Source organism: Acanthochromis polyacanthus, chromosome 11, assembly GCF_021347895.1.
Source record: "Acanthochromis polyacanthus isolate Apoly-LR-REF ecotype Palm Island chromosome 11, KAUST_Apoly_ChrSc, whole genome shotgun sequence".
NCBI lineage: Eukaryota > Metazoa > Chordata > Actinopteri > Pomacentridae > Acanthochromis > Acanthochromis polyacanthus.
The window spans coordinates 28,543,223-28,567,646 of NC_067123.1; the positions used below are offsets into that span (position 1 = coordinate 28,543,223).

Sequence of the window (24,424 nt, forward strand, 5' to 3'; positions counted from 1 at the left end):
AGTGTTAATGAGTACCTCAAAGATCTGCCTGTTCAACCTCATCAGCAGTCTCCCCCAAATTGGAAGGCTGAGGGCTTGAAACCACACAGGAAACCACATTAATTAGTCTGACAGCGTCCTGCTCCTGGCTGAGTTAAACATCATTAGGATGGACAGTGGTGCTGCTCAAAGGTAACACTCATAAATTCTGATGAAAAGCTGCAGCTACTCGGCTAAAACTGCTGTGGCATGGAGATTTTAAAGGTTGAAAATAATACACAGGTTATGGAGTTTATTCAGAATGCCAAAAGGATAAACTGAGTAGCATTAACAGACAGTAAGTATTGTTAGTGTGTTTATTGTGTTAGAATAATCATCTGGTTCAACCTACAACTCCAACACTGATTACAGATTTTTACTATAGTGCACTTGACCCTTAACATAATTTGACAATTTTAAATATTTGTATTTGGATGACAAGAAGCTGAGAAGTGATAAATGACACACGCTTCCAGCAGTTACCATATAAAAACCCAAAGGAGACACAAAGCCAGAAATAAATACAGACATTGTTCAAAACATTCACATTTACAGTGTTCGTCTTGGAATAGTTGCACACAAAGTGTATATGAAGCAGTATCAAAAAATGTGACTTCATTTCCCCCCCCCCCATTTCACATTAAGTTCATCTGGCAAACCTCTCTGCAGGCCTGCTCAGGTTAAACTAATGGAAAGGACTCGTGGGGGGCACCTCGGAGGAAAGCTGCTGTAGTTTGTAAACTAACTACAATACACTGACAAACCTACAAAACAGAATTAGGCTGCAATTTTACCACTCAGGTCAAAGACTGAAGTCCGAGGAAAACACAGGACAATCAAATAATTCCCTTCTCCGATAAGACAGATGCTAGACAAAGAAGTGCAGCTGGTGCAGATATGATCTAACTATGTCAATGCTAACTACAGAATTTTATATTACTTTCAGAATCATCATTATATTAGATTTATCTTATTCGTGGATTAAACAAACAGAACACGGAAGCAGAGAGTCCAGTCAAGCGCAAGAAATACCCTGAAGTGAAGTAATATATAGCAAACACGCAGGCTGGAAGAAATTATACAAAAAAATGATTAAGGAAAACAAGAAACCAGATCCACAGTTTCTCCGTATATGAGCACATTCAGACAGCAGAGAGGTACAAGTAATAAAATCTTCTCGTATTTTTCCACAAAGCAAAACAACATTACGCGACTCAAATTTAAACTCGTCCATGTTCACTTTTTGTTTTCTTGAACGTGAAGGTAGGAGATGTGTCAGAGATTCAGCACGTTTGGTAAACACTAGACGGAATGTCAAACAGCCACGAGGTTGAGCGACACGTCACGTCACGTTACACTGCTGGATTCTGTATTTGCAGCTGTCTGTCTCAAACAACAAACTCAACATAATTTCCTCACAGTCACTGAAGAGATGTGTGGTTGCAGAAAGCTCGCGGAAAACTTCCTAAGCAGCATGTTTGCAAATTTATAACATGAGAGCATGCATTATGGTCCGCCAATGCATAGAATAACTGCAGCAAGCTCGAGCGTGAAACAGGCTTATGTCCGTCAGCATGTCAGGAGGTGCTGTGATTTTGACCATATGAAGACTAAATTAGCAGATAATTAGCATTTGGTTGCCTTTTTTTCAAAAATTTGTGTATAGAGGAGCTCGACTAGTGCACACACTGTTCATCTTGTTGAACACATCTTTATACATTTCTACTGAACTGAAAATGAAGACATTCGATGCTGAGCTCCACCTCATGCGCAGCTCTGTGGGAGTATCCCTCTCTGTGGGTCGGTTGGTACGTTTGGGTTTTGATCCGTCATTCAGTCTATCTCTTGGGTCTGTCGATGTCGTCGATAGCTGCCAGAAGTTTCTGACGAGCCTTCTTGTTTATATGTGAACCCAGACAGACGTTGACCAAGTTGGCTAGCTGCTTCATGGAGTATTCCTGCGCAAGAACACAGAGAGAAAAATCAGACACAAAGTCAAAGAATCTGAGCTACGATCCTCTACCGGCTTGTTTCACTGTCTCACTCGGTGATTCTTGATGAACTGCTCCATGTCATTCTCAGTCAGGTAATAGGCCTTGATGTAGGTTTCGACAAACTCTTTATCAGGGATGGGCCGCAGGTCAGTCAGCTTCTCCAGCTTCATCAGGAACTGTTGAAAGTCCAGCTGCATCAGGGCCCGACCCTCGTTGCTGCATTTCTTCACATTAGCATAACTACAGTGAAGAGCAGACAGATTAGTATTTACACAGGTAAACTCAGAGTAGTGTTTCATTTTGAGTCATGAAACTTGTAACCTGGCCTCAGGGTTAGCATACATCATTTGACCCTTAAATACTTTGACATTTACCAGCCAACTGAATATTATTAATATTGCAATCCTGCCGTGCATTTTTCTAAAAAGCTGGCCGGTCTGACCGAACTTCTACTTTTTCAACTTACCAAAATATTTCACTGTACTAGAAAGTGCCTTGCAATGTCAAAAAAAAAAGAAGAAAAATGAATCTGCGACACCTGAGTTCAGCACCGAGCCTCCTGGAGGTGTTGTGGGACTAAATAGGCGTGTTAGGAATCACTGCTCACTGGTGTGTATAGTGATAGATCATGGATCCTCGGTCCTTCATTGAATGCACATCTTTCTTGTTTGGAGCACAAGTGTCTGTTGTAGCAGAATTTCCATGTCTATCTATGTAAATGTGTGTACATTTGTGTCCTTTCTACAGTATTACAGTGAGTCCGGTTGCTGCACAAAGCTCTCCATGTTGTGTCAGTTGAGCATGTGTGTGGGCCAGAGCGCATGTTTTTCTGTTTGTGTTCCATGTGTTTGGCAGGGAGGGACTGCTGTCCGTTGGCAGGTCACAGTCTGTGACATCTCCAGTACATTAACACACCACACAGAGAGGCCCCACTCTGTCAACTCTCCCCGTCTCACACTTCAGCTTTTCTCTCTTCTGTTTCCATTTTCTACCTCACCTTCTCTCACTTTTTCATCACCTCTCCCCGTCATCTCCTCTCTCTCTCTCCCTTTTGCTTGTCAGGCCTGCCAGAGTTTGGTGCTGAGTGTTTGAGCTCCGGCTCAGAATGCAAACACAGCCGCTTTTTGCGAGTCTCTGAAGGGAGACGAGCGCTGGACAGAGAAATTGAATAACAGACTGAGGGAGTCGGCGTACAAACAAACAAATATGACCACTCTATCTTGGTGTGCCAGAGGGGTGGCAGATGTGTGTGTGTGTGTGTGTGAACTGAGTGTACTGGGAGAACCAGTCAGGCAGTGTAGGTCTGTAACAGCAGCTTAAATTTGCAGAGCATCACAGTAGTAATGGGCCATTTGGTCATTGGAAAGGGTTCAAAAGTTCTCCTACACAATGAGAGGAACAGTGCTCAGCAAATGTGTAGGAAAGCAAACATAGCCCCGTTTTTCAGTGGGTAAGATCTGACCTTCCATCTGTGTTTCACATCCATTGCTCTCTCTACTCCTTAAAATACTTGTAAAACACAAAACCACTTAGCAAATAGCTGTTTTTAACCTCCGCCATATTCTGCGACTGCCATTACAATCCCAACAACACTTTCGCTGCAACCCGTTTTAGTGTTTAATATTTTTATTATGATTTTAACATGAGAAAAAAAAGAAAAAAAACATATAACATAAAATAAAAATAAAAACCCACCCACTAAAAACATGCGTTTACAGTCACTCAGTTATGAAAACACTTAGAAATAAATAAACAATAAAAATAAAGTGCACACACAATTAGTTAGAAAAAAAATAAGATAAAAAAAAAGGGGGAGTCAGTTTAGCCAGCGTAATTTATAAATCAAAGTCATTCTTGCACCTGAGTCGATGCTTGATCAAAATAAAGCAAAAAAGGCTTCCAGATCTTATAGAATTTCCTTTCAGAGCCCTTAAGAACACATCTAGTTTTCTCAAGCTTAAGGTGAAATAAAACATCCTTGATCCAGTGTGACACTGTGGGTGGGGCAGCATCCCTCCACTTCAAAAGTATCAAGCGTCTTGCCAAGAGGGTTGAAAAGGCAACAATCTGTTGACCACCAAGGGGCAAAATCAAACCCTCCACTTTAACCCCAAAAAGAAGTAAAAATGGGTGAGGAACCACAGTAATTCCAAATACAGCTGAAAAGGCCTCGCATACACCTCCCCAAAACTGTTGTATTTGGGAACAGAACCAAAACATGTGAATCAAAGTAGCCTCCGCTAATTTACAACGATCACAGATGGGGTCTACTGACGGGTAAATCTTCGACAATTTGGATTTGCTTAAGTGCACTTTATGTATTATTTTAAATTGAATCAGACAGTGTCTTGCACATATTGACGATGAGTGAATTTTTTTCAAAATATCTTCCCAATAAGATTCCGAAATATTGATTTGAAGATCCTGTTCCCACATCTGTTTAATTGCTACCATTTTAGGGGAGACCAGATGGGCAATCACCCCTAACATAAAAGAAATAGCCTTTTTCTTTGTAGGGTTAAAAGACATTACCTCATCTATAGCATCATCAGGAGGTTTGTTTGGGAACCCAGGGATGGATTTGGCAACAAAATGCTGCACCTGTAAGTACCTAAAAAAATGAGATGCTGGAAGGTTATATTTATTCTGCAATTTTTCAAAAGAGGCAAATTGGCTTTCGATATATAAATCCTTAAAAGACTGTAGACCTTGCTTCTGCCATCCTTTAAATGTGACGTCCTGTAAAGAAGGGGAGAAAAAACCATTGGCCGCTATAGGACTATGCAGACTCATCCGCAAAAGTTTAAAATGTTTTCGAAATTGGGTAGCGATTTTAATTGAGTTACTAACTATGGGATTTTCAATTCCTACATTTTTTGATAATGGAATGGTTGCCCCAATGAGAGATGACAAAGAAATAGAACCAAGAGACCGTTTCTCCAGTACCACCCATGAAGGCCCCATATCATCGTATTGGTAATATACCAAATAGGATAAACAGCACAAATTTACAGCCCAGTAGTAATAACGGAAATTTGGCAAAGCAAGGCCACCATCTCGTTTAGATTTCTGCAAATGCTCTCTGCGTAAACGTGGCTTTTTTCCATTCCAAAGAAATGATGAAATAATTGAATCCAATTTTTTAAAGTAGGTATTGGCAATGTTTAGGGGGAGGCTCTGAAATAAGTAAAGGTATTTGGGCAAAACTGACATTTTAACCACATTCACTCTTCCAACTAGTGAGAGGTAAAGAGGTGACCAGGTAGACAAATCTTGTTGCGTTTTAAGTTGTAGTTTAACAAAGTTTTCTTTAAAAAGATCACAAAGGTTTGTAGTCACAGTTATACCGAGATAAACAAAACTGTATTTTGAAATTTTAAATGGAGCATTAATTTGTGCTACTACTAAATCAGACATGTTTAATGGAACTAATTCACTCTTGTGTAGGTTTACTTTGTAACCAGACACACTTCCAAATTTCTTACAAAGCTCCAGGACAGAAGGAATAGTCTCCTCCGCCTTGGATAAAAACAGCAGAAGATCATCAGCATACAAAGACAATTTGTTCTCAATGCCATACCTCATTATGCCACGGATTGAGTTGTTATTCCTTATAGCTATAGCCAGTGGCTCGATAGCCAAAACAAACAACAGCGGACTAAGAGGGCAGCCCTGGCGCGTACCACGGTGAAGACTGAAAGGTTTGGAATAATGATTATTAGTAAGCACCATAGCTGATGGGCAAGCATACAAAAGTTTGACCCAAGTAAGAAAGGGACCTCGAATCCCAAATCTACATAAAGCCTCAAATAAATAATCCCACTCGACTCTGTCGAACGCCTTTTCTGCATCCATAGAGAGGATGCATTCAGAATCTGTTTGGGATGGAGTATACATTATATTAAGTAAGCGACGGATGTTAAAAAAAAAGCGCCTGCTTTTAATAAAGCCTGTCTGGTCGGGGGATATGATTTTGGGCAGAACTCTTTCTAATCGATTAGCCAAAATCTTGGCTAGGATTTTATAATCTGAATTCAGAAGTGAAATTGGTCTGTACGACCCACATTCCAAAGGGTTCTTGTCCTTCTTTTGTAGCAGCGTGATACAGGCCTGATTCAAGCTACTAGGCAGGATACCGTTGTTAAAAGAATCTGTAAATAATTTGGCTAAGACAGGGGTCAATACATCAGCAAACGTAGCATAGAACTCATTCGGTATACCATCCGGACCTGGTGATTTGTGAGGCCGCAATGATTTAATTGCCAGAACAATTTCACTTTGCAAAATGGGTGCATCTAAAGCGACGGTATCATCGGAAGACAATGTTGGAATTTGAAGGCCTCTAAAAAATTCAGAGAGAGATTCAGAGATATTAACATTGTCAGAGGTATACAGGTCACTATAATATCGCTGAAATGCATCATTGATTCCTTGTTGATCTGTAATAGTAGTTCCATCTTGTAATGTAATGCCATTAATAGTTTGTTTGGCCCTTGTAGTTTTTATTTGTCTTGCCAAAAGTTCACCAGTTTTTTCTCCGTGTTCATAACTATTAGTTCGGTTCTTCAACAGCAAGTATTCTACAGAGTGTGAGGCAAGTAAATCATGTTCCATACGAAGTTTTAACCGTTCTTTATACAAATTTGGAGAAGGGTTTTGAGAATTCCTAATGTCCAAGTCGATTATTTGTTTTTCCAATTCGTTTTGTTTTTGAATAGAATCACGCTTTTTTTTGACCGCATATGAAATTATTTGGCCCCTGAGATAAGCTTTTAAAGCTTCCCACACTGAGGCAATCGCAACATCTGATGTCATATTGATTTCTAAGAACATAGAAATTTGATCAGAAATGAACTTGATAAAATTATCGTCGCTTAATAAAAGGGAGTTCAATCTCCAGAGTCGTCTGGGAGAGTTTACACCTGGTATACACATTTTTAACAAAAGAGGGGCATGGTCAGATATTACAATCGCCTGATAGTCACATGACTTTACATTGGTAGTTAATTTATTATCTGTAAAAAAAATAGTCAATTCTGCTATAAGTGCGATGTGCATTTGAAAAGAAAGAGTACTGTCTGTCTTGTGGGTGTAGAAATCGCCAAATATCAAGAATACCGTAGGCAGAGAGGAAGGACTGTAAATAGGAAGCAGATTTTGAAGTTGTATATCCAGTTTTAACTGAGGATCTATCCGCTGCAGGATCTAGGCAAAGGTTAAAATCACCCCCCATGATCAGCATATGAGAATTTGAGAAAGGTATCAAACCAAACACGTGTGAAAAAAACTGAGGGTCATCAAAGTTTGGGGCATATATATTAACTAATGTAACATTAAGATTAAAGAGTGAACCGGTTACTATGACATATCTTCCGTTAGCATCTGCTAGAACTGAAGAGGGGGCAAAAGGAATTTTCTTGTTTATCAATATGGCCACACCTCGGGCCTTTCCTCCAAAATTTGAGTGGAAGAGCTGCCCCACCCACCCGCATTTCAAATGAGCACTGTCTGCGGTTTTAAGATGCGATTCCTGAATAAATGCTATATCAGCACCCAAATTTTTCAAATGTGTAAGAACTTTCTTCCTTTTTACTGGATGGTTCAGGCCTTTAACATTCCAGGTTACAATATCAAGCGAAGAAGCCTGCAACCCGTTTTAAATCGGTAGCACAGGATGACTTCTGCGTCAACATCAGCCTCCCATTTTGCTCCCAATAAAATGTGTGCAACCTCACGAAAACTGCCTGCAGCTAACTTCTCGCTTCCGTCACCATCCGGTCGGTCTGACTCACAGTCGCCGTGCGCCGAGTGTGTCTGATCGGAGGGATGTATCGCACCTTTGATCAAAAAACCTACTTCACACGAACACTCAACACACGCACTTGGAGTACAGAGACAGTGGGAATGCAGGTGCTGAGGGGAAAAAAGCGCTCTGATGTCGTGTTGACTATCACAACCCACATCTCTCGCTTACAAGGGAGAAAGTGGTGAAATGCATTACAAGGGATGTGTCAAGAGCATTTTGCAGTTTGTGAGAGTGGCCTGTGTCAGGCAATTCTCTGATGGGCGTTTGGTCAAGCTGAAGAGATGCGATTGGCGCAGGTGCAGGCGTGAGGGAAGGAGGAGATGGCAGGAAGTTAGAGTGGTTTTCTTGGGCTGATAACGCCAAGGGAACCTTTAAACATATCTTTATATACTGTTGGTAGTTTTCTTCTGCTCTTCACGTTGCTTGATAAATACTTTAAAAAGATTTTTTCCATTTTAATGTATAACACGCAGATGTTGAAATTGAGGGATAAACACAGACAGAATTAAAGAAAGTAAGACACAGAGAGGAGAAGAAAGAGTGAGACTGAGGGACCTCAAACAAATCTGATGCAATAACTCAGACATGCTGTTTGGTATCTGTTCACGAAACAAGCTCAGTGACGCTATTTATGCACCGACTGCAATCTGACAGCAAAAGAGATCTTTTAAAGCGGCGGAGAAGGCAGCACTCTTACATTCTGGAAAACCGCAGGTGTGCCCTGTGTTCAGCTTTGTTACACTGAATAATTCATAATTCTAAATCGTGGATGGAGCAGTGTTTGTGTTCTTTCAACATTTCATTTCACCTTGCAGAACTGCTGCTGCTCAGAGTGCCGCCTTGAACAGCTCCTGAGAAATTCAAAATAATTATTGAACACACAAAACCTTCTACTTACCGGGGCTTTTCCTGCACTGATAATCTATATTTGTTACAAGTACTGATATTTTGATGATGGTTTTTAACAATACTAAAGAAATTACTACCCAGCAGACACATCTTTCACAGAATTCCACATAGAAAAGATATTTCTGGTACAGCAAAAACGCATTTATACTAAGATGTTTACAGGACATTTGACCTCCACAGCTTTCTCGCTATAGCCCGAGTCATATTGCATTTGCACCCGTTTCTATGGATAAAAGGAGAAAGATGTTACTTGCGTGGGGGACGCGTAGGGTGACAACATAAAGCAAGGACAAACTCCAGTCTGTTATGCTCTTAGCTGAAGTAAATAAAACTTCAATCAGACTCAACTCCTGCTGCCACACAGTCCTACTAAAATATATAAAAGGTTAATTTGATGTTTTATAAAATCTTTGTCCAATAACTGAGCCACTCGTGAGTCCACATGACTTCTACTTGCAAGCAGCAATGAATTAATAAATGCGATAAGTCACTGTGGCTCTCAGGCAAGAGAGAGAATAGGCTTTCCATCAACATGTGCCACGGCTAACCTCAGTTCTTACTTTTATTCTCAAATACTAACTTGCGAGTTCAACAATCTGAAGCCTGCAACACACTGCTCTGAGTCACTATTTCATTCAAAAAGGGACGAGGGGAAATGTTACACATGATAAAATGGTGTTTCTCTGCTCAAGGTATGACAAAAATTCAGTGCAGCTCTGGCCACAGTTTCACCAAAATGGCCCGAGGCTGCACGTGTCCCCTTCATGCCGAGGAGGTGTGCTCTGACTTTCTTACCCCTCGACTAGAGTCCTGTTGGCCAGGCGGATGCAGTGCTCCCACAGGACGTTGGACACCGGCAGGGGGATGCGCACATGTCTGGAAACGTCACCCAGCCGCTTGTTGAACTGTTCAAACTCCTGTGAGGGTGGAGGAGAAAGCAGAGGTGGTAATAAGGAGGTGGATTTCTTCAAAGGGAAACGTATCATCAGATTAAATTACTACAAACACAAAGGACGTATTAATAAAATATGAAGCTAAAAGCAGACTATGGGTTTGTGTTAAGTATTTATGTGACCTATGTAAAACATCCCTACACAACTCCAAACAGGGAACATGGGATCGATGGTTTCCCGATGAGAAAATATTAATATTAAGTCCTCATGAATCCCACCATGCATGCATTTTCTCTGCCTCTGTCTCGGGTACTCATCTTGGAACGGTGTTATAAAACCACCTTTTGCTGTGAATTACACAACCCAATTAATAACTGTGAAGAAGAAGAAACTGTATTACGAATCTCTGTTCATGCATATTTTGGCCATTCAACACACACTATATACTCAAAACTGATTTAAGTTCATCAGATGCACACATTTAATTAATTCTTGCCATAGTAGAGCATGTGCACATTATTTACTGTATCTAAATCTCTTAAGGAAGCTAGTTTAATCATTTTAATCCTGATATAGTGAAAACTGACGGAGCAGAGAATTCTCTACTGTTTTGGTTGCTTGTCATACTTCTTTTTTTTTGCTTTATTTCCTTCTCTTTTTTTTGCCCTTTTCTCTCTTAATTGTCTTTGCTTTCCTTTCTTTCTGTCTCCTCCTTATGTTACTCACTCTCCTCTTTTTCCACTTTTCTTTTCCTAATTCTCCCATTCTTCTTTTACCCACTTCTGTCTTTCTCTCTCCTTCTCTTCTTGTTTTTCCTTTCTTCTAAATACCAGAGTCAGATTTGGCAACATCATAAAAAAAAACGTAAACTCTTCCAGCATGTTAATATTGACCAAATCTCCTCTGCATTTTAAATTTGCAGCATGCTTTAAATCCGTATCTTGTGTGAACTGTAGTCTCTGAAGTAATGTCTCACCATCGCTATAAAGCACAACCCTGGCAAAATCCCAGCTACAAAGAGATCTCCGGTTAAGAAGGTCTTGTAACAACTAGCCTCTGAATGTTCTCGCTTTTATGCTTTAACTCGAGACTAAAGCAGGAAACCTCTCAGAGGAGGATGCAGGCTGCAGGACACAAAGTTGTACAGCATAGTTTTGGTCACAAGAGGCCCACAGCTACGTGTGCAGTGTTTTGATGCTACTTGCTTGTGGCCATAAAAACTCACACAGGCAGGAATTCCAGTTGTGCACTCGCTGCACTCTGGAACGTTCAATTATGGATGAAATTATACAATTATAATCTTATGTTGCTGCTTATCAGAAGCAGCACATTAGGACTGTGATGGATGCATCCCAGAGGAGAATGTGGCAATTCAAATTGCATGATATGAAAAATAAAAGAACCTGAATGTTGACACATGCGTTCCCATTCATTTTACTCCCAAGACTGAAATGGTGTTCACTCACTAACAGTCTCCTAATAGTTTCTGACTTTAACATTTTGTCAGTGAAGTCATTCTGAGGCTTCTGCATTTCTGTGCCACTTTATATGCAAATCAGTGCCATTGTCAAACGCCAGTGATCAACCTGAATTCATGAATAAAATATTCGTGAGTGCAGTGCAACAAAACATAGCGCACTCCTTTCAATCAGTGCACATAACACAGCCCGTATGGATTACCAGCGTCTGACAAGTTGACAGGGGAGGCTATTAGCACCTGATGGGGAAAAGTACATGCTAGTTGTAATATACGCAATGTCAGCCCATCAGCTGGAAGGTTTTCTCACTGTTAGGGGGTTTAAACCACGGCGAAAGAGATTTCCCTGCAGGCAAGTTGGCTCAGAAGCTAATTTAGTGAGGCCAGCACTGGACAAAGATCTATGAGGCATCTAGGAATATAAAAAGGGTAAGTTTGAGTTGTTCTTCCACAAGCAGATAACTTTTCACCGTGACGGGATGTTGTATTAATTCATCCATTTCAACAACATCTGTGATTTAAAGTGCCATTTAACCAACAACTGTCTAAGACATACTGATGCAAATAAGGGGATTTGTCTTGGCTTGGCGCCTGTCTGTTCATGATTTCACACCACAGCGAGCCCTTCAGACCTTCCTGCCTCGAAGCGTCAGAAGCAAGGAATCTGGAGCTGTGTGTCCTCTCCCTCCATGCAAAATTTACAATGGTGTAAGTGGCCAGCATGCATAAAGACGCACATTTAGTGGAAAACTTCTAATTCCAAAAATACTTCTGGGACCGACGAGCTCAGATGTCTTTAACAAAGCTGAAACTTCAGGAGAGATCTGCATTTGGCTCTCAACAGCTCACCCAAGTAATAAATTATTCACCCATCTCAAATAATTTATACTAAAGGTCCCAGAATGAATTTTAAACTCACGCGGGCCAAAAATGAACTTCACAGCTCTGGGTTTTAAGTAGAATAGATGCTCGATGTTAATGTAAATGACAAATGTGAGAGGGATAACCCAGATTGGATTTCATGAGTACTGCAAAAACACCGTGTGAGGGAAAACACCTATTAAATTAAGGCAGCTCTGACACATCTGTTTTTTGGTGTTTTACTTTAGCATCCTGTAGACACAACATGACACTGACACAGTCACTATTTGTTTAGGAAAAGTATTAAACACTGGGATAAGTTTTTTGTCATGTAAAATTACCTAAAAAAAAATACAAGTTTTGAAGTTTTGGCGTCAGCGTTTATATTCATGTAGCAAAATGAATAAATGATCCTAATGAGGACATGTCCGCATTTTATATCTTGATTTTTTTTAGTTGACTGCAGCCCAAAATAGAAACAAACATACAACACTGTGACCACTTTACTTTTGCCTTGGAAACTTTAAAGATACATTAATCAGTAATTTTATATTAAATGAGTACATATATGTGAGAGTCACTGGTAGCCACAAATGACACTAGGTCACACCAGCTTTGCAGAACACTTTAGAGTCTTTTAGCTCAGTCTTTTGGGTTTCAGTGCAGCAACTTCACTAGTTTGACTTACTTTCAATGCTCTCATCACTCTTGTTTGAGTGAAAAAGCTCCAGTAAGCTAATGGAGTTAGTAACTAGCTGGTGAACAGAGTAAATGAATCAGAACTCTGAACACTAACTTTTAGGTGCACCGGTACAGAAAGTGCACTGAATAATGCATTTTAAGTATTATTGGCCATCAGTTCCTATGTTAATTATTCCGTAACAGATTATGGAAATGATTGTAAAGAGGAACAAAGGTGCAGATAAATATTCTGTTCTTTTCATAAGGATGACCTTGGCACTTCAAGATCAGGCAGGCTGTATTTTGTTTTGCATTACACTATAAGAGCAGAATATGGTGGTACAATGGGTCATACAGAGGACTTTCGCTTGGGAGTTTGCGGTTTGAATCCATGAATGAATGTTGACTTTTAGTTGAATTGTGTGCCAGTGTGGTAGGAGAAGGTCAGAAAAGAGAGGAGGCAGGCAGGACTGTATATTCTCCAATTCTGATTCCGCTTTTTTTTCCACTTTTTGCAGATTTCTGTCGAATGCAGTTTTCATGTTAGTGAAAGGGAGCTCTTCTTAGATTATATTGTAAACATTTTTACATTATATTATTATTTCTGACCCCTCATTGCTTGAATTTGCGGTTGTCTGGTGCTGTAACACCCTGGACATGTCAACACTGATGCTGACACAGCAAAGGCACAGTTCTAGCCATGCTGTGGCTGCACTCTTTGCAATAAATGCAATGAATAACTTTGGCCATTTCATCATATGTCAGTGTTTCCTACAGGGTGGAATTCTAATTGTGGCCGTGGGTGGCACGGCGTGACTGATGCGCATGCCGAGACTCAGTTTATCAGCGGAGGAGTGTAGCCCGGGTTTGTTTTCCAAAGTGTAATTTACAGATGTTCTCTTCACACCTCACATGGATCGATAGATATGACTAGGCGGCTGGGCACAGAGGAGAATTCAGTTATTTATATACTGCAGCACAACAACTCAGACAAAAATTGTTTAGTTTGAAAGAGTGAAATGAGCGTCCTAATGTCAGCCGTATTTCACTTAACACCAAGAGGTTTTATCTACCTGGGCGTTCCACCTTGAGACACACATAAGCAGACCTGCTAAATGTCAGGCGCACCGGTGCGACCAATGAAAATGTTGTGTCGCATTTGACTGATTTTTGATCGCATGTGTGGACAAAGTGGCTGGAGCCCTGCATGTGAATGCTCATGCTGCTCCATGTCCTGCTAGATGTATGAAGAGATTACTGCTTCTTCACCCTTGTGTCGTCCTGCGGGTCAAAATTGGCACATTTTAAAGTTTGAAAATGTGGGAAAAAATTTATTTTCACAGTGAAACTTCTGATGTCCACATTTTTAAAATTTTTTGGAAATCTTTGAACATTTTTTTGTGAATGCTCTTAAAGAAAATATTAGAAGTTTTAATGATATATATGTAATCACTTTAGATATTTTAGGATTTTTTTGGAAGATTTTTATTGATTTTTTAAAAAAATTACAAGAATTTTCTAGCCAAATTTGGGGGATTTTTTAAAAATAAAACTTTTAAGGAATTATTGAAATTTTCTTCATGAAGGTTTTGCAAATTTTCAGAAATTTGGGGAATTTTTTTGCTGAATTTTTGGATTTTTTTTTCAGAAAAGGAAAATATTTTTTGGTGCCCATAAATGAGGACAACAGGAGGGTTAAATACTCACAACAATAAATGTACAGCTTGTTCTGTTGGCTCCAGGGAGTCTAAAATGTTAATAGATGCTGCTTCAATGATTCCATTTGCATTATTTGAAACAGTGTCAAAATCCTGATTGAAACTCTGGTCAGCTAACCTTCAGTGTACCACCTGACATTTAACATCAACATTCACCGTTGTCATTTCCGAGGGAATGTTACCTTTAATAGGACGTCCACGTACACGTTATGCTGTGACATTATCTCCCTAATGTCCCATTTAACTCCAGCCATCATGAGCAACATCTGTTCGTAGTCGATGGCCTTGGCTGCCACAATCCAGTATATCGGTTTCCGCAGTTCGCTGGCTGTAGACACCGTCTGAGTGTGGGAAGGGAATAAAATGTTCCCGTGTTAGTGGCGTGTTACATGCAACATGTTCTTCAACGTTATGTAAGCAATAACAGCGACGAGGCAGACGTGACGACAAAGTGTCTTGTGGGACTAATGTATTGTGCAGGCACCATAATGTCATGGACTGTGCAAAAGAAAACTGCCGTAACATTTGCTGGAGTGAATTCATAGGAAATGACATTCAGTCGATGTTTAGGGTGAACAGACCTGTTTGTACACCTGAACATTTCAAATGTCAAGAGGACAAAAAGAAAAAAGAAAATAAAATAAAATAAAGAGCAGCTTGCGTGGGTGAGAGTGACAGACAAAGTTGTCCTTTACAGATCGAGTACAGGACTGAATACTGAGTTGTGGCCACAAAGTCATCTGTTTCTAAGGAGAAACACTTGAAAAACAAATGAAAAAGCAGAAGAGTGGTGACAAATAAAGCAACGATTGAATATTTACATGGAGCACAGGAACTGCAGGGCACGTTGCAGATGTTATACTAAGTCTTAGTTACTACAGAACTGCAGGTGTTCAGGGGGTGATTTGTTGTTTGTTGACAGGGAGGACAGCCCAGTGAGAGAACCTCCCTTTTCCCACAAAACCAACAAAAACGCACATCCAGGAAGGTTAACAAATCACCTTCTGGATGTGTCTCTTTTTAAATGACTCTGTGAGATTAATTCATAAAAAAGTGATGCAAGCTGTGATCAGTCATTTAAATTTCATGCTGTCTAAACCTCAGAAGCAAGCACATGACAAGCTTGCAACATAATCAACTTATACATGTCTCCTGGTTATTACACTAATGTAGGCAAAGACAAATTAACTAATGACAAACGATAGAGCAAACATGATCCTATAACAGATTAAATGGAAGTTTTAACAGCACTATGGGGAGATGTAGCTGACAGTGATGACATAATTAACAGTTATTGTATGTATTCAGGCAGGTGCCTTTAGAAATAAGATGTGCAAAATATACAAAACCTGGGAATAAAACTGCTGTAGGAAGGGCTTCTTGGCTGCAGGCATCATTGTGTCCAAGTGGGACTGGAGAGACTCAAACTGTTCAGCCAGAAACACACTGAGAAACAATAAAAAAACAGAGGAACATGCATTTAATTTAGCAGAGTGGTGGTACAATATAATAATAATAATAATAACTTCATTTAAATAGCACCCTTAAGAACAACGTTCAAAGTGTTTTGACAGTCAAAACATGCATCACAGACAATCAAACAAGATATAGGAGACAAGCCAGAGCAGTCAGTTAAAATAAATAGTAAAAACTATAATTACAATGAATTAAATCAATAATTATCCGGATTAGCACTCAAATCAAGCAAGGGAACTAGACAGTTCAAAAATTAAAGAAAAAGATTGAGGGTTAAAGTTAGAAATGAAAATAAAGCAGAGAATTAAAGAATTAGAGAGACGAAATCACATCAAAGAACTAGGCAGCTAAAATTAAAATAAAGCAAGAGAGGACATTATATACATATAATATGGTATAATATGTTACAAAACAGCAGGTAATTGCGTTTTGTGACAGAAACGCAATTACCTGCGAAATGTGTCTTGTTTTTGATTATTCAAGAGCGCTATCCTTATTTACAAAATTCTATATTACTACTGACTTAATTTTGGTTTGATGGCCTGAACTGACAATTGAAGTGGTTGTTAATGAAATATCCTCTTCCTATGAATCTTTAACATTCAACCAATACATTAAAGCTTAGAGTTTGTCGTAAACCTTAAAGTAAAGAAAAGTCTTCGGCGATTAGACTGGAAACATTCAAGTCTACAGCCTGATTTCTGTATCAGTGCTGCAAATCTTTACCTTCAGTGAAGCCAACTTTAAACTTTTTGGGCATTTTCTGTAAACCGTCTTCGCTGCTGTTCCAACAATCTATATTTTCTCCACATGATCATTACAGTTTAATGCAATAATTAAGTTGAACAGACTCGAGTGTTGTCTTGAGACAAATGATCCTCTAGTCCCTTGGATCTGATGTCACTTTGTTCTGAAAACTACCTCTGAATTCCAAGTCTCTTCAAGTCTCACTTCCCAAGGAAAAAATACTGTTAATGTCAAACAAATCAAGCTGCAGTTTTTTTTTACAATGAATGAATTTCAATTATCCTTGAAAAATACTGAGACCAAGCGACGCAGCAGAGTGAGAAATACAGGATGGAGGAAATAAATAAATCAATGAGGATAGAACTAATACCCTCGCTCCACTGTGTATCCAGCACTGACTAAACAAAGACCTTTTGACTCGGGCTGATCGATGGCACTGAAGTTACCGTACACTAAATAAAAACTGAGGGAGCAGCTTTGACAGGGCTGAAGTTCAGAGTTGAGCCCAGAGTTTAACGAGGACGGCAAGCAACGCTCAGAGAAGCGATTTCATTACAGTTTCAGGTCAGGAACAAAGATTGGAGAATGCAATTTATGAGACGAAAACAACTCAACAAGCTTCATGAGCGGCCTTCACACGCTGTACTGGCCCTTGAACCCAGTTCTGGTTTGAATTCATTCAGCAATGAAGTGAACGACAGCATCTTCTTTAGAGGCACCAGAACAGCATATTTATGTGTTCCTTAACCCGCTGATGAGCAAACAGGATTGCAGAGATCAGAACAAAGATCAGACCACTTGGGGTGCATTTCCATGTAGTGTTTTTCTCTGGCAGGGTGATGGGGAGCACTTCATCCCAGCACTTCAGCAAAAAAGTGCTTGGGTTTGTTTCTATGACAACAGCAGCTTGACAACATATCACGAATCTAAGTGCAGTTGTATAATAGACGAGCATTACCCCTTGTTGTGATCACTACTGTTTCAGGATAGATAAACATGACCAAAGTGAGCTCATTTCTCATTTTTTTGTTCACCAGGGTGATGGGTTCCACCCATATGATTGGTTTCCTATAAAGGAGTAACAGTGATGATACCAGCGCCTCTCCAAAAAGTTCAGATTTTGAACCGAGTGGCTCCACTAAAGCAGCTCGGTAAAGACACAGTGCTTGTATTCAGGCGGTTGCATTCTCTGTTCACTGCAACTGAAAAAAAGATGCTGGTGCTGAGAAAAAAAAAAAGAACACTACAAGACACTCAGACTAATAGACCATAAAAATAAACCACACTAATAAAAACACAAAAACTAATCACACAGATTTCGTAGAACAAAAGCAACAATTAGAGAAATGTTGCTTATTCCAAATTTATGAACAATAATATCCAATCATCATCAGCCTTTTAGGAAAAGCCCATAACTTCCCTACAGAACTCTGACCTCAATATATAGAGTGGGCTTATTAGTACTTAAATAAATTAAAAACCTTCCTTTTCCACTTTTCCACTGCAGTTTCTCATTACATATCAAATGACATATGCAATATTTAAAATGCTATTTACAACACTAAGCTAAACTGCAACCTGTGTTTATGTAAATAACAGAAGACTGATAGAAACTTTCAGCTTATTACATATTTATTTTAAACATTGAGGGTATATACGTATACGGGAGCAAAGGTTTGAAATATAAGAGTCTGAGGGTTTGTAATGTAAGGATATGAGGATATAAATAAGTACCGATGAACAATTTTAATTAACAATCAGCTAATTTTCTCTATATTTCTGTCTACACTTCGAAACCTCTCGAATTATTGGTGTCGTCTTGCAGCAAACTCCGTCTGAAGGCATTTGTTTTAAACAGATAAATGATTATTATTCTAAGTGGTAGGATGTTTTTATGTGAAATAATCTTTTGGTGTACGCAATTTCCAGATGAATCAGCTCAAAAGCGGGATACGCAGACGCTCCACGGACGATTCGTAAGGAAGCAACACTTAATGCTGGAAACCCAAAGACCTTTATATTAAAAACAAAATCTAATAACAGTAAGTGCAATCTAGTTAACACTAGATCTAAAAGCACCACATTAAATACAACCAGAAGCCCATGAATGAGTCCGCTGCACTTTTGCTCTTTTCATGGAGCAGATAAAATCAAATTAGGGTTTGCTGGAACAGCTTGTGTTTACCTCAGCAGCAGTGCAGTGTGCAGGGAGGAAAAAAAATTGGATTTGATCACGCTTCTATAAATACGGCACCTGAACAACAACTAGAAGGATGAAACAAAGCAAAATGGTCAGATGCTGTTAGAGCTCATTGGTGCTCAGAAGTTTCTGACACATTATTGATATGTGCATGTAACTGTTGAACACTCTGTAAAAGCTTCTACCTCCAGAGATGATTTTTAAAAGGACGCATGCTGAAGACGTCAGACGCCCTCAGAATAGACACAAAGGTTAGCTGCCTTTTCTAATAAAACTTTTTAAAACAGAAAAACTTTACTTGCAATTCTGCCCAGAATTAGTCAGAAGTACTTGTTCTCCGCAGAGAATCATTTCTTTCAAATTTCACCCATGAATTAGCTTCACCTCTGCACTTTAGCTCTTTTACTTTCATTATTCTTCCAAGCTTGTTGCCTGCTTCAAAAACGAGAAAAACTTTTTGCAGAAGAATGGAGCCCTTTCAGCGTTTTTGCAGTGGTGGTGTCTGAACCTCCGGTTTAAAGTCTTTCATTATGAAGCTCTCGTACACTGCAGACCTCTCAGGGTCTAAAAGTTGTCAGCACATAGCTTAACCTAATTATGTACGGGCATCACTGGGTAGAGAGTAGAGATGTAATAGACAAAGATAGAGAGGGAGAAAAACCATACAGACAGAACAAGAGAAAGAAAATGCATTTGTTAGTGCATGATTGACTATGAAGGTTTAACACAAAGAAAAGGCTACGAGAAGAAAACTTTCGAGGTAAAATATCTTCGTTCACACACAACACACAAAGCAGGTTGTGCAAATCTTTAAGGGCAAGACTGCATGATGCCGTCTAATGACATTATGATCATCCTGAGATGGTGCAGTGAGTACCAATCAGCCTCTTTAACTTGATCAGGGAGAAGCTTTGATTAACACAATGAATTTTAATGTCTATAGCTTCTGTTATCTGAGAGAGGGCAACACATATTGCATGGTAAGTACATAAAACAAGCACAAATATAGCAGTGATGCATTTTTGTCCATATCAGATGAATAATGTCCAAAATTGATTGGACTTGTATTAATGTGGCATTAACTTTCTTACTTCATGGACACTAAATTGTGTATTGCATGTTCACATAGTTGACTCGTTTGCAGAATATTTTGATTCTGAGTAAAAATATTTCCAGTGCTGTGTAGAGACTACTTACAGGGACTCAGTGGCCACAACCCTCTGTGCCAGTCCATACAGAGTCCCACTGCTAGTGAGGACCACCATTTGGCTGAGGTGGGGGCTGGGAACCTTCTCCTTCCTGTCCTCTGTTGGACCATGGACTCCTGCATTCTCCCCGCCAGCCTCCTGAAAGAAGCCCAGATGGACAGGTAAGTGAGGATGCCGAGTCAGAAATGGACATTACGTTCCTGCCTTTTCAGTTTTGGGAGAAGTAAAACTAAGACATACTTGATAAAGTGAATTATACATATAATACCTGCATTATGGTTGCTTGCAAATCTATTTATTAACTCATATAAACCCCAAAACACATCTGTGATCTTAAAAGACAGATAATCTTTTGAAAAGTCATCAAAATTACAACATTTAACTTTCTCACATCAGAAGCTTAAAGTTGTGATTTTTCAACAAAATCACTGTATTGCACATCTCTTATTTAAATTTTGCCAAAAAAAATAACAATTTCCTCTAAACAGATTCTGTAAGAGACAAAAAAAATCATTGTGCAAATGTGAAATCATTTGTGACCAACAGTCACCTCAGAAAAATTCAGTGATTTTTTTTTTTAAACTAGGCTGAACTGCAGGCTGTGATTACACAGAACAGATAGGAGACAAGGATAGAAACAAATCAAGAATGTAAGCAGTAAAATATCTAGTATGCAGAGTCACCTTTTGTCCAGTATTTGCAAAAAATTTTTTTTAACAATGTTATGGCCACAAAGATATTCTTGAACCCGTTATACTTCCAGCCATGGGTGCTTTGTTTCCAAAGAGGTGCAGGACTTTCTATCACAGTGAAAAATGAGCCTGCAGTAGAAATAAATGTGACAGCAGCAAAAGTAGCCCACAAACTGGTTGGGGATCAGAGGGTTAATAGTATTTGAAGTAGCACAGAGACGTGAACAAATGTATTTTTTGTTTTATCGGTGTTATTCGTGAATTTCTGTTCTGCTTTTGTCTGAAGTGCTGCTGTGTAAGAGCGTTGTCCTTTTCCAGTTAACCTGACAGAACAGCGATGTAGATGTAAGCATAATCTGAAATTCAATCACCCTTGTGGAACTCAGTCACATCCAAAGCACACATACTCAAACAAATTCTGCTGACCAAACACTCCCCAAATGGCAGCATTTATCTTCCTTTTGATATATTCTAATACAACCTACCATCCAGCAATCCTTTTATCCCTTCATTTGAAAAACAATTGAAACAGAAAAAGAAATATTTTAGCCCAACTCCCTTCCCATCAATCACAATAATCTGTATCTGCATAAAAAGTCATTGAGATTCCATACAGGAGGGCAGATCATATTATTTTCTATGAAGCATGTCTTGGTGGCATAATGTATCATATTGGCACATGGAGCTTTGCACTCTGCAGCTGTACAGCCCTCTGAAACAGCCCCTGGCAGATCAATAGCTATTACGCAGGTAATGAACAAATGGGAGCTATTAATGCTGGACCATATCGTCCACTTACTCACTGCAGTCCAGTGGAACCTGGATGTAATACTGTGTACAAGCACTAATTCCAGATGAGCTGTGGAAAGCTTTTACACCACATAGCCAAAGAGCTATTTTAAAAGAAGGATTAAGGTGTAAATCAAAGCATAATGTACACATGAATGGTGACATCACTCCATATTCATCCAAAAAAAACATTTGTCTGATGAAAGACCCTCACGCCTTGAGTTGATCATCACTGAAAGCAAGACAGAAAGTTCATTCAATGAACAAATTATCTGCGCTAAAGGTGAAACATAAAACAGACAGTGATGTGCACAGTTTTAAAAAGATGACACCTTGTGTGCCTCTAACAGCCGTCTATTCACTAAAAGAAGACGTATAAACAGCCCAGCTTACATAGCGCTACAAAAATGCACAGTATGCAGCTCTGGAGACGATTTATGGTTCAGGCCTGCCTTGAACTATCGTCGCCTCTTGTGTGATAACTGCAGCCTCTCCAGAACCCCTGACTTATCTCACAGCATTCACTCAAACCTTGGGTGTTGCAGAAATCATCATCGGTCTGAAAATCATAGAGAAGATTACAACTTGCACCATATTACTTTTACAGTGGTGAGAATCAGATGGCTTCCCAATAGAGAATGCAATATATCTCTCCCAAGAACAACGCTCTGCAAAAGTATAAATTAGTATTACTATTTTAAACTCAGGAGCATGAATAAAACAAGACATTAAAATGAAATGTAACACTCCTCAGCGGCACAGATGGTAAAATTAAATATTATTTTTAGCTTTGAATACAAGTTACTCATTACAATATTGTCTGGATTTAAAGCATTAGGATCTTCTATGACTATGAAACAAGATTTAAAATCTTGCCCACTGTTACTGTATGATTCACTCAGAACACATTTACGTCTTCTGCAATGTGCTCAATGAAAAAATGAATCAATAAAAATTATACACTGATTCTTTGCTAACTGTGACTGCAGCTTTCTTTCCTTTGACAGCATTCACCAAAGCACCCTGGCTTGTGCACAGCTGAACTTGCTGAGATTGTAATTATTCTAAATTCAGGGAAAGGCAGAACCACTGCAGCTCCGAGTTAAAGATGCCCTTTTTTTTACTTAAGAATTTAATCACTAAAGGATAAAGATACTTAATGTAGTCTGCCTATTGTTTCAAGTATGTATGTTTATGCTCACAAACGTGCTGCAGCATGAAGGTACAGCACTAATATGTTAATGTCTGACACTTTCAAATGTCATGATTTTTATGGGGGAAAATAAAGCTTTAGAAGAAGGTCCTTAATAAATAGCAACTTTACTATTTTCTGTATCTCAAAACAGTTTTAGTCTGCCAAAGCGAATGTTTATTCTTATCCAAAAATCTATATACAGATTGAAGTATATCAGCTAGATCACCAAACATGGTAAAAATAAGGACAGACCCCAACATTTCAAACACGTTACTGCGCATCAACATGACAAATGTGCTGTGGTAATGGAGTTAATCCAGAAAGGCCATTAGTACCCACTTCTAACAACAAGAGATTTAAGATTTGGACCAGGACAAACTGTTGTGTAGCAGCGTCTGGTGGCCATTTGTGAGGGTGACGTCACAGGAGAGCGGAAACTTGCAGAAAGATTGCAGACAACTTGAATATTATTTCTGCTGTTTTTCTTTTGGTGCCACACTATGGTCAAGACATGCACCTGCACTTGTATTGTAAACGTAGCTGTAGTCTCTTTACGGTGTCAAAACTTTGATTTCAAAAAGTATGTCTTTGACTAGTTTCTTTCAGATCCGCATCTGCTGGGAACACGGTGCTTGCAGGGGGTACAAAAACAAGGGGTTTTCAGTATGAAGCAACAACATGCCATCAGAGGAAAAACACCTCTTTATATGTAAGCCAGCCTCCAAGTACACTCAAGGGAAGGAAGCAATATGAGAAGACTTTTACCCGTCAGTTAAAAAAACATTCATTCATTTAAGATATTTAACAGTTAATCAAAAAAAGAACATTACTGGGTGTTAAATTTAATAATCTGATATTATACTGACTTCTGTCCTTGGGTTTTAAGTCTGAAAGTCGTGACAGTCTTTGGAAATTCTGCTTTATATTAATCAAATCACTAAAGCTTCAGCTGTGTCAGTCTGACATTACAGCAAAGTGTGGTTTGGTCTATTTTTAATCACTCCACATGAGGCTTGACCTTTCATTGACTGTGTGCTCTTTCAGCATAAACACAGGCTTCGGTAAGACTTTTGGGAGAAAAGTTGCGTTTCTTTTCAAAAATGCACAAAACTCTGCAGGGATTCTTCCGATAAAAGCAACAGCTACACAAAAAACACAATTTATTTTAAAAAAAGACAAGAGGAAAAAACAAACAACATCCATGACATTTAAGATTTTATGCGTCGACTTTTTCTATTTTGAAGCCAGAAGGAGAGTGCAAACGCAATATTCGACAGCTTTCAACAGAGCTTTTCCTCTTTGCTGATATACCCTCAGCCCCGAGTGCCAACTCCATGTTTATTAGTTTATGAGATGCTTGATCTACCACTACTACATGCTCACAACAGCAAACATAATTTGATAGTCTATAATATCATTAACATAATTTGCTGCTGCCCTGCATATTTTAAGTGATTTTTGGTCATAAACATGCAAATGATGTCTGACACTTTAGGAAACATCTAGCATGTTAATAGAATGGATACACGTACTTGAATACAATTTAAATGCTTTTAGCATGCCTGAGATCAGGACGCTTATTTGTTCCCATAAATTAATTCACACAAAGGAGAGATTACACTTCTTTGTTCATTTGTCTTTTTAATCCTGTAGCAACTGTTTGTTTACTTCCAGAATACCTCTCAGTGATGAAAGCCAGTTTGTGACACAGTTATGACTCAAGAACTAAAATGTATGATGCTGTTGGTGTGCAACGAGCT

General features: G+C 39.1%; 1 protein-coding gene across 2 annotated transcripts in view; it reads right to left on the reverse strand.

Annotated features, from left to right (window-relative positions):
• Positions 1 to 321: 321 nt before the first annotated feature.
• vps50 (VPS50 EARP/GARPII complex subunit) overlaps positions 322 to 24,424 on the reverse strand; it is a 126,088-nt gene continuing 101,985 nt past the window's right edge. For both annotated transcript variants that reach the window (XM_051955493.1, XM_051955494.1), the window contains 6 exons: positions 19,978 to 20,126; positions 15,707 to 15,803; positions 14,540 to 14,698; positions 9,523 to 9,644; positions 2,063 to 2,252; positions 322 to 1,976 (listed from right to left, as the gene is read on the reverse strand). In XM_051955493.1, coding sequence (XP_051811453.1) covers positions 1,857 to 1,976; positions 2,063 to 2,252; positions 9,523 to 9,644; positions 14,540 to 14,698; positions 15,707 to 15,803; positions 19,978 to 20,126 — 837 coding nt within the window. In that variant the 3' untranslated portion in view covers positions 322 to 1,856. The remainder of the gene's footprint in view (positions 1,977 to 2,062; positions 2,253 to 9,522; positions 9,645 to 14,539; positions 14,699 to 15,706; positions 15,804 to 19,977; positions 20,127 to 24,424) is intronic.